Consider the following 18,526-nt stretch of genomic DNA (forward strand, 5'->3'; position numbering starts at 1 on the left):
CCTGGATTAATCTGCTGCCTCTCTGTGGCCACAGGGAGGACAGGAAGCTCAAGGTTTACCTGCCTTCTGCCACTAGAACTCCTTTGAGGACAAGGCATTTTCCAGGGCAAAGACCATCTTCCATTAACTTGATGATGAAGTGCAAGGGGCAAAACGATGAGCAACGATCTGTTTATTAATCACAGATTTGCATGCTACTGTTTGTCTGATTAATAAACAGGAGACATGCTCCCTTCCCCTGTGTAGTGTAAATGCACAGAGGCTGATTAATGGCATCGGTTTGGGATGTGTAATGAGAGCTGACCCCATGAGCCCAAAGCCCTCACCCACTGTAAAAATGCTCACTGGCACACGCCTGGAGGGGTACAGGAGCTAATCTAGGCTATCATATCCACAGCTGCCCCATCTGGACAAGCACAAGCACAAGCACACACACACACACACACACACACACACACACACACACACACACACACACACATATGCACACACAGACAGACGGACAGACAGACAGACAGTCACATATACTAGCTGACCAGCTGTTGTGGATGACTGAGACACATGGCTAGGCTAGTCTATTTTGCATCACATAACCAGCTCGAAGCAAATTATCACTCTTAAAAATAGTACAAGTTACAGCTTGGTATCCCACTGTATTCAATATTCGAAGATCGGGGGTTCAAGCCCCAGCGCTGCCAAGCTGCCACTGTTGGGCCCTTGAGCCCTTAACCCTCTCTACTCCAGGGGTGCTGTATCATGGATGACTCTGTGCTCTGACCCCAACTATCTAACATCCTGGGGTATGCGAAGAAAAGAATTTCACTGTGCTGTAATGTATATGTGACCAATAAAGACTCATTATCATCATAAGCTCTTCCCCTTACTTGTCCTTGCTTCATATTTCTTATTCATTCATTGTTTAATCTTAAGTGAGCACTTTATCCTGGTCAGGGTTTGGTGGATCCAAAGTTTATCCCAGGAACACAGAGAGCAAGGCACACCCTAAATGGGACACCAGTCCATGGAAGGGCATTGCACACACATACATTCAAACAAGGGAAATTTAACATAGCCAGTTCACCTACCAGCATGTTTTTGGGAGGTGAAACAAAACTGGAGTACCTAGAGGAATCACACATGGACTCTCTGCTGCACCACCGAGCTGCACGACTCAGGTACTTCTTGCTCATCTACTACTGCCTCCAAGTCAGTTGGTAGATAATCAAATTTATGTGATGAAGTTAGAAATTAGCAAATTATATTTGTACTGCTGGGAAAGGGTAATGGCTTGGCTAGTCAGTGCTCTGTGGTTGCTCTCTTCCCTTAACTATTGTATATAAACAGTGCAGTGCCTCACATTCCTGAATTCATCTCCCCATTTATAAGAAGCTCCACTCTTCTGCAACGGTTTTCCACTAGATTTTGGAACATATCTGTGGGGATTTTCCAATTCAGCCACAAGATCATTTGTGAGGTCAGGCACTGATGTTGGTGAGGAGGCCTGGAGTGCAGTTCCATTTTCATCCCAAAGGTGTTCAATGGGGTTGAGATCAGGATCCTGTCCAGTCAAATTTCCACTCAAATTCTTCCAAACCAACCATGGCAACCCATGATTTCTGATTGCTCAGAAGGGGTTGATACATTTTCTATAACAGCATGCCTCTGACTGTAGACAAAGTTCATTTACATGGATTTGTATTCTGGATGCTCCACATGAATGGATTTAATGTGTGTAATGCTTAGTGTGAAGCTTTCTGAGAGGAGACATTTATTTAGCATTTATAGAAGGAGTCTCCAGTGTCCGCACTCTGTAACTGTCAGAGCAAAAGCTATAACTAATTTTTCCAACTCATGAAAGCCTTCAGGACAGATGGCTTTGTGCTTTGCGGTTTCTGTGGGTTGTAATGTACTGTAGGTGGTAAGCATTTACTCAAGAGTTTAACGTGACTGTAAAACAAGCACCACAAGCATTTACCTGAAATAAGAAATGGGTTTTGTCATTTTACCATTTTCCATTTCCTCCATTAATTTGTCTTTGTAAGTTTTGATTTAAAAACACAGCTTCAATTATTATTTTATTTTTCTCCTTTGTTCATTCACAATTATGGAAAAAATGGTAAATGTTTGCATTTTGTGTTGGTGAAATCCCTCAAGGCATGTATGGAGGAGCTATAACACAACTAACATCATTGTGAAAATGACTGTTTCTGGCTGCAAGACATTCATTCAGGATGACTATAATTCAGGTTTTGAGGATCCAGGTTACTTTGAAGCTGTCTGTAGCATTGGTGCAAACTGTAGCACTGAGATCCCTTTCTTACATGTGTTCTCGAAAAGGCACAGCAGGCATCCTGCTGCAATAGAGTCTCTATACTTGCATTTTGCTTTCCCTTATTGCTGATAAGACTATTCAGTGTCAGCACACCTGAAAATAAGGCACTATGCATCACATCATGTTGGCCTTGCCCACACGCTCACTACAGCATATTGCATCAAACTGCAGACATCACACTCATGCCCACCTGTTTGCACACTCATACACCAAAGTTATGAATCATCCACATTCTATACATAACTGTTTCATCAATCACATGAAACACGTGTCTCCACTTTCCCCCCGAGTCTGACAACAGACAGCTGGAGTATTAGTCTGTTCAATGGTTTGTTTTTGCCTTTTTTTGAGTAACCCACTGCTTGTTTTAAAAATAAACTTCCTTCAGGCATTTCTAGTATTCCCTCCTACTGTGGCTTCTAACTGCATAACCCAAACTGAGCTGTTCTGACAGAGAAAATCATCCATCGCCATAACCATTGTCACACTGTCTCTTTTGCTCTTTCAGTTCTGAAATGACTGCAAGTCAGACACGCAAAACGCAGACCCTATACCAAATACATCTCTGTCTGCTCAGCTCCCACTAGCTACCTGTAAGACCCAGACATGACTCTAAGAGAAGAAATAGAGTGAGCTATTTTAATAAAAATGGATCCGGCTCTGCTAACGTAGAGCAGAAACAGGGAAGAGGAAATCCAACCATATCTCTCTGTGACCCTCAAATCTTCCTTTTCAATCTCTACTTAATCTTCATTATTCCACCTAGGGTTCCACTCACTCAATTGACTGGCCTTGCTTGTAGGAACAAGGGGGTATACAAAGGACACACCAACAATCCACCCACCCAGATGGATGAATAAGAGCCAGAAATTGAGAGATTCATGCACACAGACAGATGAAATCATACAAGGAAGGTAAAGCTTGAAGTGTGGCTGGTATTGGCATAACTTCATTCTGCGTGTTCAAATACATCTTATTATATCCCTACAGTGGCACAGAGCCTACTAGGATCAAAGCTTTCATATCTAGCATTCGAGGGTCTGAGTGCACAGTCTGGCATAGAGTTTTAAGCTGTTTAAGCTCTTCCATCCCTAATGAAGCTGTAGGATGCACAACAGAAGTGTGTGTGTGTGTGTGTATGACAGAGAGAGAGAGAGAGAGAGAGAGAGAGAGAGAGAGAGAGAGAGAGAGAGAGAGAGAGAGAGAGAACAATAGAGTGTACATTTTTATACAGTATTTCTTCCTTTGTAAAACCTAGAGGAAAATGACAAAGACATGAATTGAAGACACTATGTAATACACAAGCCCCTGAAAACAAGTAAATATACAAATTACAAAGGAGTCCTGGGAGCAAGGACCCTGTATTTCAAGACAAGGTCTCCTAGTTAAATTTCAACCGAGGACAAAAATTCCAATTGAGGACATCTATAGTGTTTATTGTTTTGCAAAATATATAAGGTGTTCAAGGGACAGCAAGGTGGAACAGTGGGTAGCACTGCGGGATCTCTGGTTCGATCTGGAGCTTAGGTAACTGTGTGGAGTTTCACATGTTCTCTCTGGCCCTGTGCATTTTCGTTTTAAAACGCATGACTTTTGCTACAGTTACGCCTGTGGTCTACACTACTCCGGCGTTTTCGACTCTCAAAAACGGAGACTTCTGGAAACACTGAAGACCCCGTTTTAGTTTGAAAACTCCTGGCTCGCTTTTCCGTGTAAACAGACCAAAACAAAGACTTTTGAAAACGAAGGCGTGGCTTCGCCCACATTCGCCCCCTGATTGGTTCTTCTGGATCATTGCGTTTCTTTCCCTGATTCGTCAAGCCCCTACCACATGACCATTACGCTACTTTGATCGTATACACAACAACACGGAGACTGAACCGCAAACTTTGCTCGCTTTGTTGTTATTCTTAGCAGCCACTGTGCAGATAAATTCTGTGTTTTATAATACTGTAGCTGCCTACATGTGCAAGAGGCAAGCCATGATTAGAGCAATCAGCAACAAATCTCATTTCGAGCGGCGTAAGTCCTACATAGAACGCCGGATTGGAGTAGCAACCAACTTTCTGTGTACACTTGTATGCGCGTGCCCAGTGTGCATGAACGGTCATGTGACATGTGTATTTGGTCGTGTCGTGTGGACAGAGATCGTTTCTGAAACACAGCAGAAACGCCAGTGTGGATGAGGATCAGTTTCATTTTAAAACGAAAACGCACTAGTGTAAACAGGGCCTCGGTGTAAGTATTTCCTCTGGGTTCTCTCACCTCCCAAAAACATGCCAGTAGGTGGTGGCTACTCTAAATTGGCCGTAGATGTGGATGAGTGTGTGAATGCTTGTCTGTCTTGCAGTGGTAGGGTATATTACTTCATGTACAATATTCCCAGGTGGGCTCTAAATCCACCATAACCCTGACTGAAGATGTCAGATGAATGAATGAATAAAAGGTTTAAGTATTATATTGCTTTAAGTCAAAAGTAGTCCAGGTTATCTGCCAGAGAGTCGGTTTGTAATGCCACTGTAGCAAACAACCAGCAATGTCAGGTAAATGAGAAAATTAGAGGAAATTAAATGTTAATGGACAAAAAATTACAGCTACATTAATCATTCACCCTTTAACCCAAAGAAGCATATGGTATGCAAATACACAATCAGGAATATTTATGCTTAACTGCTAACAGCTTCATTGTAATTTCTTGTCAAATGTATTAATTTAAACAGAGAAGTAAAATGAGTAATAAAAGGAGTAGTATTACATTAATGATAGTGCCAACAATGATACATATTAGGAATTTTGGCACTGCATACACAAACACACGTTGGAATTCTAAGGCTCTATGTGACTGTCTGTGTAAATGCCACTAATCATGAGAGGTTCATGCCTCTTTTTTTTTTTTTTTTTTTTTTACACAATGTGTATCTGCATTGACTTATTCTTCAATTGTATAATAAAGTTCTATGTGTGTATCATCATCCAACCACAATTCACCCTTCACCTGCATGACCAATCCAGTGCCTCCTTTGTACAAGTTGAATTCGAGTTGTATTTGTGAGTATGCTGAATTATAACGTTTAAAATTGCTAAATTTTTAAATCTTTGACAGAATTACATAAAAACCTGTTGTAATTTCCAATCACAGCGTAATTTTTATTTTCATTGTTCTTATTTGAGGATGCACATGTTTGTGTGTGAGACTTTTAGAAAAATCTATTTAGTTAATCAATTTAATTTTAAATGTCTTTTATTTGTGCATGAAATAAGTTATGCTCAGATATACTTTATAGAAAACTAATGATAATAACAGAGATACAGACCAAATAAACCAATGATAAAGCTACAGACTGGCATAATAGAGCAATAGTTATTTAGAAAGTAATTCTTGCTGATACTTGCAAATAAGCTATAGAATATACAAATAAAACAAAAAAAGTTTTTTCATTGATTCATGCTTTATTGCTTTTGTGATTTATGTTATCCATTGTGTTAGTATGGGCTAAAACCAAACTAATAATATAATAAAATATTTTTCATATCTTATTGCTATTGTTTTATATTATATTTCTAATAGAAAGAGTTATTTATCAAGAGACAATCCATTGTAAGATACTCTAAAAAGCTCAACTCAAAACCCGCATTTACCGCTTTACCATTGCATTTAAATAATCTCTAAAGATGGAGAAATGAAGAAACAAGAAAGAAGTGGATACCCAAATATAAGTCTAAATTATTGAGGGTCAAATCCTTTATAGATATATTATATTGTGATTTGAATATATTATTCAAATCACAAAACTTTCACCTTTAACCTTAGAATTCAAAAGGTCTGTATATAGAAATATTAATCTGACAATCAGACACACACAACTGCTCACACAATGTCTAACAGGAGCAAAAGAATCTGCTTTCTGGAATCTTTAAGTGATATACTTGAATATACTCTGGCTATGAGTCAAAGGGGAAAGTGAAAGCAATAACCAAAATTTTCCAGGATAATGTCCAGAAAAGGTTATTAAATGCTGAGTGAAAGAGGAACACCAGAGGGACCATTCACTCTGAATAAAAGCCAGTAGAAAACTGGTTCGGATGCCAAAGCATCAACAGATATAACAGCTATGGTACATTGAACCACAGGCTTCATAGACAAGTGTGAAAAACTATGGGACCTCTAGTTTTGTTAAACATCAACCACTGCAGATTCTGTAGCTCCGGAGTGGCAGAACAGGAAAGCATTTGCCAAATTGCTGGATGACTGCATGCTCAAATCACAATGATGACATCTATGACCAGGAGCCAAGAGAGCAAATTTGGCCTTGCTTTCTAGGTGGGAAGTGTGGTGTTACTCTCTCTCTCTCCAGTCAATCATAGTGACACTAGCCAATGGTGGGCGTCCGTGAGATCATGTACTGTATGTTGAAGAGGGCAAATAGCCCTTTCCTTTGAATATTATACTGCCCAGCATGATCTGCAGTTTGAAAAGATGTGTTTGGCTGGCTTCACCTGTCTCAACAGAAGCACGTCATATCTTTCACCCTCCACACTTGGCAGCTGTTGTATGATAAGGGAGAGCTGGATGATGGGTGGGAATTATTTGACCAAACTTGGGGAGAACACCAAAGGAATAAAATAAATATATGCTGTAGAATTGTGATAACGTGAAGTGCCGTGTAAAACAAAACATAACTTGATGTGCCATGAACAAAGTTCGACATTATAGCTATTAACTCATCACTAATTCAGCCACATTAGTTGCTTATCTGGACCAAGGAATTTTATGTAGCTGGACCCTCATAAAGTTTACTTGACTGCCCTATTCTAGATTTGTTTCCAGTACACTTCTGGTGCAGTTTCATAGCAGTTCCTCTTGCTGTGTTTTGTGTTCTTCTCCATCTGCCAGTGACAGGTGTTTCATGAGTTTCACGAGCTGAACATGTTACTGTTCAACATGTACCTATCAATGATTTAATGCCCAACATCAAATGGAAAGAGGGAGATGTTGAAGAGAGCACTCTAGGCAGAAGATTTTATATATAATTCACAATACTGCCTCACAGACTGAGCAACTGCCATTTTGACTCTCTAAAACACAGAATATAAATGTGGAGAGCTTAAATTATGTTTCTTTTTATAGGGGTATTAAAGTGATAGCAAAGAAGGTTTCACTAAATAGAAAAACAGAAAAATGAGATAGCAAGACACAGGACACTTTTCATCTCCAGGGGAGGGTTTACATCAACTGTCTAGAGAAGTCTTCTTCACCATACCAGGATTACAACAAGGAGCCAGACTTCACTGGTCCACCCAAAAGTGATGGCCACTTTCCCACTCTGTACCTCAGGCACACTTAGTCCAACCGCGTCTGAGTCACTTAGACACTCGCATGCATATACCCCATATGGCACACAGCACAAGGCTCCCTCCCCAAAGTTGCATTATACATGAACAGCCAGCTATCACATTCCCCTGTTTAAATACAAACACTTACATGATTGCAGCTTATAATACAAGCTTTATGATGCAGATAACTTGGCTGCAACTGAAACAATATGACTTATGCTAAAGTATATTGTTCTCTTCATATATTATTTATTAATTAACCTTTACCCTGACCTTGAATATATCTCAAGCAAAGGCCTTCTTACAAAACCACAGACTCTGTAACAAAAGTTACAGCCGTTTGCTTTAAACATTTTTTTGCTTGTCAGTATGGCACTTTAATATGACCATTCTCAATTTGAACAATAAAGCAGCTGTCAAAATATTTCAAAGGAATGATTGTAATTCTAACTTGTTTTATGCAAAATTAAGAATATTTAAATGAGAGAATATTAAAATTAGAGAATGTCAAAAACGTCTGGAAATGATTCTGGAAATGATGCTCAGTTTGTGATCTCACAAAATGGATCACATGTAAAGTTAAAATGAAAGATTTACACAGTAATTTGTAGCCAAAGAACTGTATGTTAATCCACGTTGTTAGTTAAATTGGCTAATGTCTATTAATGGCAATTCAATCAACTTCAGTGACTGCTTTATCCTGGTCAGGGTTGCAGTGTATCCAAAGCCTATCCCAGGAATACACCCCAGATGGTATGCCAGTCTATCTCGGCACCATACACACTCACACATTCACATCTAGGGGAAATTAATATGGGAATATATTATGGGAATATTAGAATATGGGAAGAAACTATAGAATGAAGAAAATAATTTGATAAGTTTGGATACTGTGAAATTAATTAATAAGAATACAGGGGTGAATTTTTTTTCCCCTCTTTCGGCTGCTCCCATTTAGGAGTCGCTACAGTGGATCACCCAATCATATATTTTGATACTGACACAAGTTTTATGCGGGATGCCCTTCCTGGTGCAACCCTCCCCATTTTCTGGGCTTGGGACTAGGAGTGCACTGGCTTGTGCAACCCTCCAGAGGGGGGAGTGGGTTCCCTGACTGAGAATCGAACCCTGGCCGTGACGACAAGAGTACTGCATGCTAGCCACTAATTTTTATAAGACTTTCTGTCATGTTTGCCCCTTACGCCGAGCACTGCGACATGCATAGCAGCTCACAGCTCACAGCACTACGGCACATTCTTCCATATTGTCTAGTGTTTGTTAACGTTGCCACCTGTGTTTTGTTTTGGTTCATGTCTTGTCTCTTCCCATGTCTTGTCATTGGCTGTCTCCTTAGTGTGTCTCCTTAGTGATTACTCTCACCGGTTTTCAGTTTGCCCCTTGAATGATTTTTGTATTCAAACCCTAGTGTTTCTTTTTTTGCGGTGGTAATGCTCAGTGTGCCTGTAGTTGACTTTACCGAGCTGTTTGTTCTGTGTGCCCATATTCTGGTTTTGATCTTGTTTTGCTAACTTGGATATTGGATTTGCCCTACGGTTTTTGTTTGCTGATCGCCTGAACTCTGCCTGTGTGCTGTTTATGTCTTTGCCTCATACTTTGGATTTGTTTGCCAGTTCCTTATAATAAAACAACAAAATTCAATTACATCCCCTTCAGCCTCCACTTCATGACACTTTCACAGTATTTGTTGCAAATCTCGAAGGTCTCTTCTTCTTTCATCTAGCCAAGAATTGTACGCTATCAGCTGAATCGAATCACCCAACAAATAGCAATCACACAGTTCGTACTGTAGCTATCTAGCTGTGTTTGAAAATAGATAAGCCACAAGATTGTAGTTCCGAACTTTAGGATGAGCACCTCTGAACCTTACCTCAGTAAAATGTTTCAAAATGCTTCAACATTGAAACACTTGTATCCACCTGCAAGAAATGTTAACTAGTTTGCTCACAGCTACCTTGCCAGCTATTTGTTTGAGATAGCAGGATGACATCAGGCATAATCATGCACATTCATAAATCCCGGCATTTCCTTTAAAGTTACACAGTTTGAAATGCTCTAACTAGTGAAAACATTCCATTGTACAACTGAGCATTATTCAGTATTTGTGTTTTGAGAGCATAAGGACACAGCAAAGACTTTTTGCTCTTTTCACTGGATAACAGAAGGGAAGCTTATGAAAGTTAGATGCTCATTGGCCATAGTGAGAGAAGAGGAGTGTGTCTCAACAAAAACATCTATGCCCTTTTCCTCCAATCCAGGAAGCATGCAAAGACTCCAATGCATGCACCCATAACTCACGCTGAACACAGCTGGCTGACAGCATCTAGACTCCCAGTAGGTTTACTGGTTGCTTTCACAAACTAGAGCAGAAAAGTGCTGTCAGCGATGAACCTGCATATCCCACATCCCTCGCTCTCTCCTACTCTAATTACTCCTGCCTCCAACATGGTGGCACTCTGCTGAGAATGTGCAAATCTCACTTCAATTCATCCTTCCATCACTGGGTAAATTGATACCGGAATCCAGGGGGCCCTGCGGGTGTGGAATTCGATAGAGGGGATCTAAGTGGCTGAGATCAGATATGATGAACTGTAATCCCCTTGGCACCAGCTCAGCTGTGTGTAATACTGTCTTGCTCTAGCTATATTACTTGTTACAGAGAAGGACATGAGCTGCATTCATAGTCTGTAAATGGGACGTGGGTCGCAGAGCTCCATGAACAGCCATGAGCATCTAGGCTGCTGTGTCTTACATGCCTGTAATCTGGATAAATTACAGCACTCTCATAGGTCATCATCAGCAGAGCAGGGCTGCAGTGCAGGTCTGTCAAAAGTGAACACTGAGACTGTACTGCAATACTCTTCTGCACTCCTGCTCTGGTTTCAGACCCTGACAGATACATCAATCCAGGCATAAGTACCCAATTACCATAAGTGATGTAACGGGAGTGTACATACTGAACCCACTCTAGAGTAAAATTTAGAAAAAAATACTTGAGGTTATAATGCTAAAGTCACGGTTGGTAGAAAAAAACACATCTTCCTTAACATAGCATTTAAGGTTGTGCTGCTCATTTTGGAAACAGTGTCTTCTGTCAGTTTGCTAAAGGTGTGATTTCCAGGTACATTCAGAAAGCATGTAGCACTCTATATCTGTACTCTAAAGTGATTCTTCCAGTACATTCTTCCTGGGACATCCTTTCCACATTTAAAATAAGGTTTCATTAATTATACATGTTTCCTCCAACACACATTCCACATGTTTCCTTTTCCGTGCATTAATATTACAGCCTCTGCCACACCATGCCCATGTGTCCAAAATCTCCGCATTCCAGTGGACATTTTGCTCCCATAAATCACTCAGTGACATTAAGGAAGCCTAAGTTGGCCTTCAGTGCCACTTAAGGCAGCCAAATATTGGACTACGTCAACCTCCCTGCCACCCACTAGCGTGTAAAGGGTCAGGCATACAGCATGCGGAAATGTCACTGACAAACAGGGCCAGGCTTGAGCAGAACCTCTGTCTAGCTTGAATATAGATGGTCACTGGGAATCTCACACTGTGTGAGACACTCAAATGTCTTCGAATCCAATTCACTGTAGGAATAAAAATATTTTCGTCATGCTAGGCTTGGATATATCATTACCGTGCCAGAAAGCAAAGTATCACTCCCTTAGGGTCTGTCTGTCTTCCTATATCTCTTATCATTTTGATTGGTAGCTGAGGGTCATGTGACAGTCCTGTTGCTGGTATCTGGGGAGAGCAGTGTGTTGATGGCAGCCGAGCCAAAGCCCAGATGACCTCCCCTGGGTCCGCTCTAAAGGGATTTCTGTTTTTCATCTCTAATCCTAATGTTTAAACACGTGCAACACTGAGACTGCTGATGCTGATTCTGATGCTGCCGCAGCTGCGGTGAACAGTGGGCATGCTCCAGGTTAACACATCAAAACAGCGTTGCGTTCGCCTTCACTCCTTTTACCTGAAAAGCCTTCTGTTTGATTGACTCCACTGCTATTTCCTACTGCTATTGGTTGTGTATTTTGCCAAGGTTCAAGCCTTGCATATTCACTCCTTTCCCCATGGTTTATTCCTCCACATGCTTTCATTCCTGACAAAAACCCATTCTAGCACACTACATTCTGACTCTTACCATTTTAACATGGAAGGTGTGTGTGGAATAACAATGATGAGTCGGTTGGTGTGCCTCTTCCCCAATTTCACCGGGAGTCAGCAAACTGCTCTATGCCACCTCACCTCCTCATAAAGGAAGCAATGAGGCTGTGCACAGAGCAAGTGCGCCAAACAGAAACACAGACACAGGACGCAAGGGGACACTCACACACACAGGGTGCACAGACAGGCAATTTAAGAGAGAAAGTGAGAGATAAAGACAGATAAAAGAAGGGTGAAATAGCTAAACAGGATAGGAAAGAAGAGCGTTTCACAGGAGGAAAAGAGGGTGAAGTGCAGTACAGCTGGAGACAAAAGAAGAGAGGTTCTCAAATTTCGCTACTATTCCTAATAGACGGCTGCCAACCCTGCTGCAGAGCAAACTGAGATTAATTCAGACGTGCCATGTGTGGTGGGATCTGATTGAGTGATATTAAATTGTTGTTAGTCTCTCTGATCCAGTTCTTTCAGCTGGAATATAAGCACAATCTTTCCCAATGTATAGTATTATCATACAAATTTCACCTAAAGATGGATGTTCGTGTATCTGGTCACTACAGACCATTTCATCATACACTTGCCATGACTACAGTGTATGCAGGCTCTGGCTAGAGTGGAATAGATTACATTCAATTGTGATAGATTACCTTGCACAATATGGCAGAAAGAAATTGAAGTCTATTTTACAAGCAGCCAAACCTCAGCCTTTTACTGTCACTGAAGATGAACTTAAAAACGTCACGCATTTCTAACAGCAACACTTATCATAGGATGCAATGGCCAATTGGGGTGTGTGCTCACAATATCACTCCCAGTACTGCAAACACAAAGCTGTACTCATGAAGACCTCAGCTCTGTAACCATTGCTATCTCCATAATGACTGGGATGTGGCTGAGAATGTCATCAACATATAAATAAATGAACGCCATGAGGTCTTTGGAGGCTTTCAACCCTAACCGATAACCACCCCCCTCCCTCCAGCCCTGGTTCATGGCTGGTTCAGTAGTTTCCCTTAAGTACAGTACTTCCAGCATGAGGGTAAAACTACATCACTGGCACGGCAAAGGCTCATTATGATTTTGTTACTGAATATAAACACAGAATCTGAACCAGAGAATGTATTTGACATGGAGTACATCCTCATATTAGTGTTTTATCCAATATGTTAAATAGTTAAAATATTTAATATAAATTTACCACTGGCTCACTCTTAAGCATTGGCATAAATAAAAGGTGTGTTCACACTTATTAGTCCATTTGCAATGCCTAATCAGAGCAAAATATGATAGTTCTGGTTTGTTTGCTATTTTGTTTGTTTTGCTGTTTGTTGGTACCTTGAATGTTACACAGGAAAACCACTTAGATGAATGTGATGCCTCTTACAATAACAGCCAAACATATGGTAGAGATCTAGGTTGTGCTAATAACTGGCTTCTAGAATATTGGTTTTTGCTTTATCGTCACATGAAAACATGAAATTCATGCCACCCATCAGGACAACATGTGCTTGTCTTTTGAGATCAGGTGAGTATGCTAACTTTAGAAGTGTTAAAATGGTTAGAGTATTTGTTAAAGCATAAAAGAACCTTTTCCTTGATATTAATTTTCAGTAGTTACTAATACATTATTACTGGATCTTACATAACAGCAGTGATTATACTTATTCTTGTTATGCAAGAGTATAATAAGATTTGTTTCATTATTAGTTAAACGTTTAGTCTGTAGTAGTAATTTAGAATTTATTCGGTTTAAACTTGTCACATCACTCATGCAGGCAGCCAGTTTCTGAACTGTAAAAGTATGAGTTGTGTAAAAGGAACAGACATGGACCTCACTCGATAAATTGTGAGACACAGATCCACAACACCTAAGAAGGAGGGAAAATGTCTGTTTTCAATCTATTTTACATTCAATCCAATTATTCCTTAGGATTGAAAATGATGAGTTTCTGCTTGTCAGGAAACCGAACGCCATCAGTGTAATTTTTGACCATATAATACTACAACCAGCCAAAATTACTGGCTATCAGAATTTTGAGCTTCTAAAAATTGGATGATAAAAGGGTTTTTTTTCATATTAGTCACACACTAATCCATTATATATATATATATACAATATTTAAAAAGGAAATTAGGCTGTAGAGATGATGTACAGACACAAAAACCATGGACTGAAACCCCTTTATAAACCACACTGAGATGCATTAAACCCTATGTAAATTGCTGAAATTATCATCTTAAAGTTGATAATTGGTAGTGACACTCACAATTGGTGGCCTGTTTTTGGGACCCTGCTTTCTAAATAAACAGCCTTCTGGATTTGATTAGAGAAGAACATTTAATTAGCACACAGAGCAGTGTGAATTCCCCACTGTGGCTCATCCTCTGGCTACAACTCATGCTGGTGCCTTTAATATTCCCCCCTTTTTCTGATGAGATGTAGTGATTTCATTTATGCCTGGTTATCACATTGCTTTGGGAACGAACTGTTTTCAAAAAGCATACATTCATTCAAAGAGAGATTTGTATAATAAACATGTACAAAGAGCTATACACTTAACAACAAACATGATTCACTGCTTGCAGCTCTTTCATATCTATAATGAAAACCCATCTAGTGTCAGATCCTTCCTTCTTCCTCTTGTCCTCCCAGTGGTAGAGCTCTCAGACTAGTTTGCGGCTGCTGTCTCCAGTCTACCCGCCATACCTACTGCAGTACTCATATCTTCACTTATCTAAATGGAATCTTTTCCTTGAGACTTGATCTGTGCTGACAGAGGGAGCCGTGCCCTCTCCTCTTAAATTCTTCTCTCTTCACTATTCTCGCCTTTCTGTCTTGTTTGCTCTATGTCTAAGGGTTGCGCCTGATAAGGGCACATATCTCCTATGCTTGATCAGCACTGAGATAAAATAGGCTAGTGCTACAGAAAAAAATAGAATATCCAGAAATAGAATATACAGGAAAACCAAAAATATCTATATTATTCCTAAAGACTGATAATAAAAAATGGCAAAAACAGAGTTGGATGGAAGATCCATATCCAAGTGTGCAGAGAAAGAGAGAGGACTCATCTGAGCCCTCATTACCATGCACAGCTAATGAGCACAGCAGCACCAGCACTATTAGCCTGGTTGACTGGCTCTTTTGTAAGACTGATCTGAAAAGCAGTGTCTATGTGAGTCTATCCACTGTGTTACATACTAACTAGGCTTTGCATAAACAAGCTGAGGAAAATTGTATTACTGCACGACTGGAATCGCAGTAGAATAAATAGTTCTATAACATTCACCAAATCCCAATGCCAGACACTGGGATATATTGAAAAAAGAAACCCACAGTTGCATATGCATAATGACTATACAAGCATAAAAGACATGCACACAGTGATGCTAAAGTGGTGGGTGATTAGACTTACGTGTTCTGAAGCGGTGGTGAGGACGAGTGGGCTTGGTGGAAGGCCCCTTGGAGGCGCGTCCTTGGTTTAAGCGCTGGGTAGGTCTAGTAGATGTAGTGGTAAGTGGGGGTACTAGGGTAGTGGCTGTGCTTTTCACTGTAGAAGTAGTGGTAGTTGCAGTAGCTGTGGTAGTGATGGAGATTGGACTTGGTGGTACAGCTCTGGATGAGGGATAAACATTTCGGCTGCCACCTGGACTTGGCTTTCTGACTGTGGTACTGCGTGGGGTCACTTCTTTTTCCCCAGGTATAACTGTGCCATTCCCTCTCGTTCCAACCCTGTTATGGAGGTGTGGAGCTCGATTCCCAAAGCCTCCCTCCACTGCTCCAGCACCTCTTGACCCACTGCTGTTGCTGCTATGGTTTGAGGATGTGCCTGATTGAGTCCTGCGCACTGTAGAGGTACCATCTGCAGCTGAACCAGGTATTGGCCCATTAGTATTGCCTGGGGAGGTAGTGGACATAGTGGCAGCATCTGGGCCCTTTGGCAGGGCGCTAGGTTTTGAGAGGAAGATGGGGTCCTGCCCAATACCCTTGGCATTCACCAAGTCAGTGGGCACGTAGTCCTGGACTGAGCCCACTACAATCCACTTGAGGAGCATGAGACTGAGGGCCAGTCCCACAAATCCCATCAGCAAGGGCACAGCGCACAGCCATGTCTGCTGGCGGGGCCACATGGCACAGGGGCCACAGCGGAGGGGCCCAGGGACCCGGGGAGAGGACTCTTCAACCCCGGGCTCCTCCAGGGTCATGGTCTCCATGGTGGCCCCTAGAGCTGTTCTCTCACTCATGTTGCTGGAGTTTAGGGCCAGGCTAGGTAGCGATGCAAGCAGGGGAGGGGGTTGACCAAGAAACCAGGGCTGGGCATCTCATTAACATTCAAACATGCACTCAACCACAGCTACAGAGACAGATGCAATCTCTGACAGATCATATTAACAGTGCACAGGACCTTAGCCTACACATAACTACCTGAATACAAATTCTCAACAACACAATGCACAATAATCACAAACCAGGAATAATTACGCACACACAAACATGCTGTAGCACAGACACACACTCAGAGAGCAAAGGTAAGTGAGGAAAGGGAAGGGAGAGGGGGGGCTGAGAGATATGCCTCTATTTAGTTCAGTGTCCAGAGAGCTAAAGATAATTCCCAAGATGCTCCAGTGAGTAGAAAAGGTGAGAGCAAGAAAAAAACAAGGTTGACAGACAGAACAGTGGATCGAGGACACTGCGGCTACCGTTAGAAGCACGCTGTAAATCCAAGGCTGAGTGAGAACATACCCGGCAACTCCCTGCTGCAGCCCCTCTCACAGCTGCACCAACGCTGAAACCATCGCAGCTGATGCAGCCCTGATTTTTTGCGTTTGTGTCTTTGGGGTTGTGCTGGAAAGCTCGAATAGCAGTGGGTAGCAAAGCTTCACTCCAAAGGCACGTCTGCAGCTCACTCTTTCCACACACACGCCAAGCTTGCTCTCCTCATCTCTCTTCACTCACCAGCGGCTCTCCAGCCAACTCAGGCAGCTGGTAATCTCCTCCCCAGGAGAAAACAGCTGAGTGATGGACAACGATCCAGGGGAATTAATCACAGAGGGCAGAGAGGGGCTAAATCCATTTGATCCTTTTTTAACAATCCATGCCCTTAGCTAGACCCTTCTGCCCATACACATCCAGTCGATTGTCCAAGGTTCATCCATGCGCTCAGATTGAACAGCAGCACTGCCTCCAAGTCTGCTACATTCCCACACTAAGAGACACAGACACTGGCACTAATACAGTTAAAGAGAGAGAGAAAGAGAGAGAGTGAGAAAGAGAGAGAGAGAGCGCAAGTGAGAAGAGGATGGGAGGAGGAGGGAGCGCTGCTCTGAAAACTGATGCGGCTGCTTTTCTTAGAGGCTGCAGTCTGTGTTTGTGCGTGTGTATGTGTGTGTGGAGGGATGGACTGTGAGTGATGCTGTCTTTCTGTTTCCTCCTTCATCTGCTTCATCCTTCTTGACACCACAGTCTGTGTGTGTGTGTTTGTGTGTGTGTGTGTGTGTGTGTGTGTGTGTGTGTGTGTGTGTGTGTGTGTGTGTATGAGCAGTGACAGATTTAGCAGGAAAGTAACAGAAATGAGTGAGGAGCAAATGCAAAAATCTTAAAGAACAATAAAAAAAATGAATGAGAACAAGATGGGGACAAGGGGAGGAGGAGTGAAATGAAAGTGGAGTATGCAGTAAGTGTGAGGCAGCAGCACACAGTGTAAAGCCTTAAGGCTTACAGACACTCCCCCTGGTTCCCTAGAGGCATAGGGAAGAGAAACGAAAGACATAGTTAGAGACTGTAGAGAAGGAGAGCAGTGTATGCTTCTGTCATTGTGGTGCACGTGTCATGCGTGCAACACCAACCACAAACCACATACATGCTATACAATCACTACATGCTTTAGCAGAAGGTTAAAGGTCCTAGTATGTCCATATGGACAGATTCATAATATAAACATCTCAAACACCTGCAGAAACAGAATAGCAATGTGATTTGGATCATTTAATAGCAGTCAGAGAGGGTGGAAAAGCAAAATATATCAAGGGGTTGTGTTTTTTTTTTGTATAATTACAATACTTAGGGGTTTGAGAACTTAAATGTGCAAAATATAAAGTGTATTGAGTGGCATTTGAGATATAGTCAGTACTATTGAGAGAATTTATTTGAAGTTAAATTCTCCAAAACACAAAAACATGGGCTAGGCTAAAACACCGAAATGCTAGCAAGAGAGGGATTTTGTGAATTTAAAGAAAATATGGTTGCCCGGTTAAGTAGTGAGAGCTTCTTGTCATGACCGGTTGGATGTTGTGTCTCCATGGAAACTGGAGTTTCTACTCTAATTTTATTGATAGCTGCTGTAATGTTAAAGCACAAGTGTGCTCTGACTTAAAATCCCCAACCCCCACCTTTAATTGAAATAAAACAAATGTAGTGTGGGGTGTATGTGTGAACAAATGTGCAACATTTCATTTCTTTTTAACTGACAATGTAAACTTTGGAGAAATACAACAGTGAAAATGTAGCCAGTGGCCTGGGAATGGCAAGAAAAACAATGGAGATGTCCATAGCAAAACGGAGTTTCATTTTGCCATATATATGATGATTAACTTTAATCAGTGTCATTTCTAAACACAACAGATGCCGGAGATTGCTTTATTTGTATGCAGGCAGCCTGGATAGGATGTTTA

At 41.4% G+C, this 18,526-nt stretch overlaps 1 protein-coding gene across 1 annotated transcript in view; it reads right to left on the reverse strand.

Moving 5' to 3' along the window:
- Positions 1 to 17,155, reverse strand: part of nrg3b (neuregulin 3b) — a 163,653-nt gene extending 146,498 nt beyond the window's left edge. The window contains exon 1 of the mRNA XM_017483692.3: positions 15,271 to 17,155. Within this exon, the coding sequence (XP_017339181.1) occupies positions 15,271 to 16,099 (829 nt within the window). The 5' untranslated portion in view covers positions 16,100 to 17,155. The remainder of the gene's footprint in view (positions 1 to 15,270) is intronic.
- Between the last annotated feature and the right edge of the window lie 1,371 nt (positions 17,156 to 18,526).

Source organism: Ictalurus punctatus, chromosome 13, assembly GCF_001660625.3.
Source record: "Ictalurus punctatus breed USDA103 chromosome 13, Coco_2.0, whole genome shotgun sequence".
Lineage (NCBI taxonomy): Eukaryota > Metazoa > Chordata > Actinopteri > Siluriformes > Ictaluridae > Ictalurus > Ictalurus punctatus.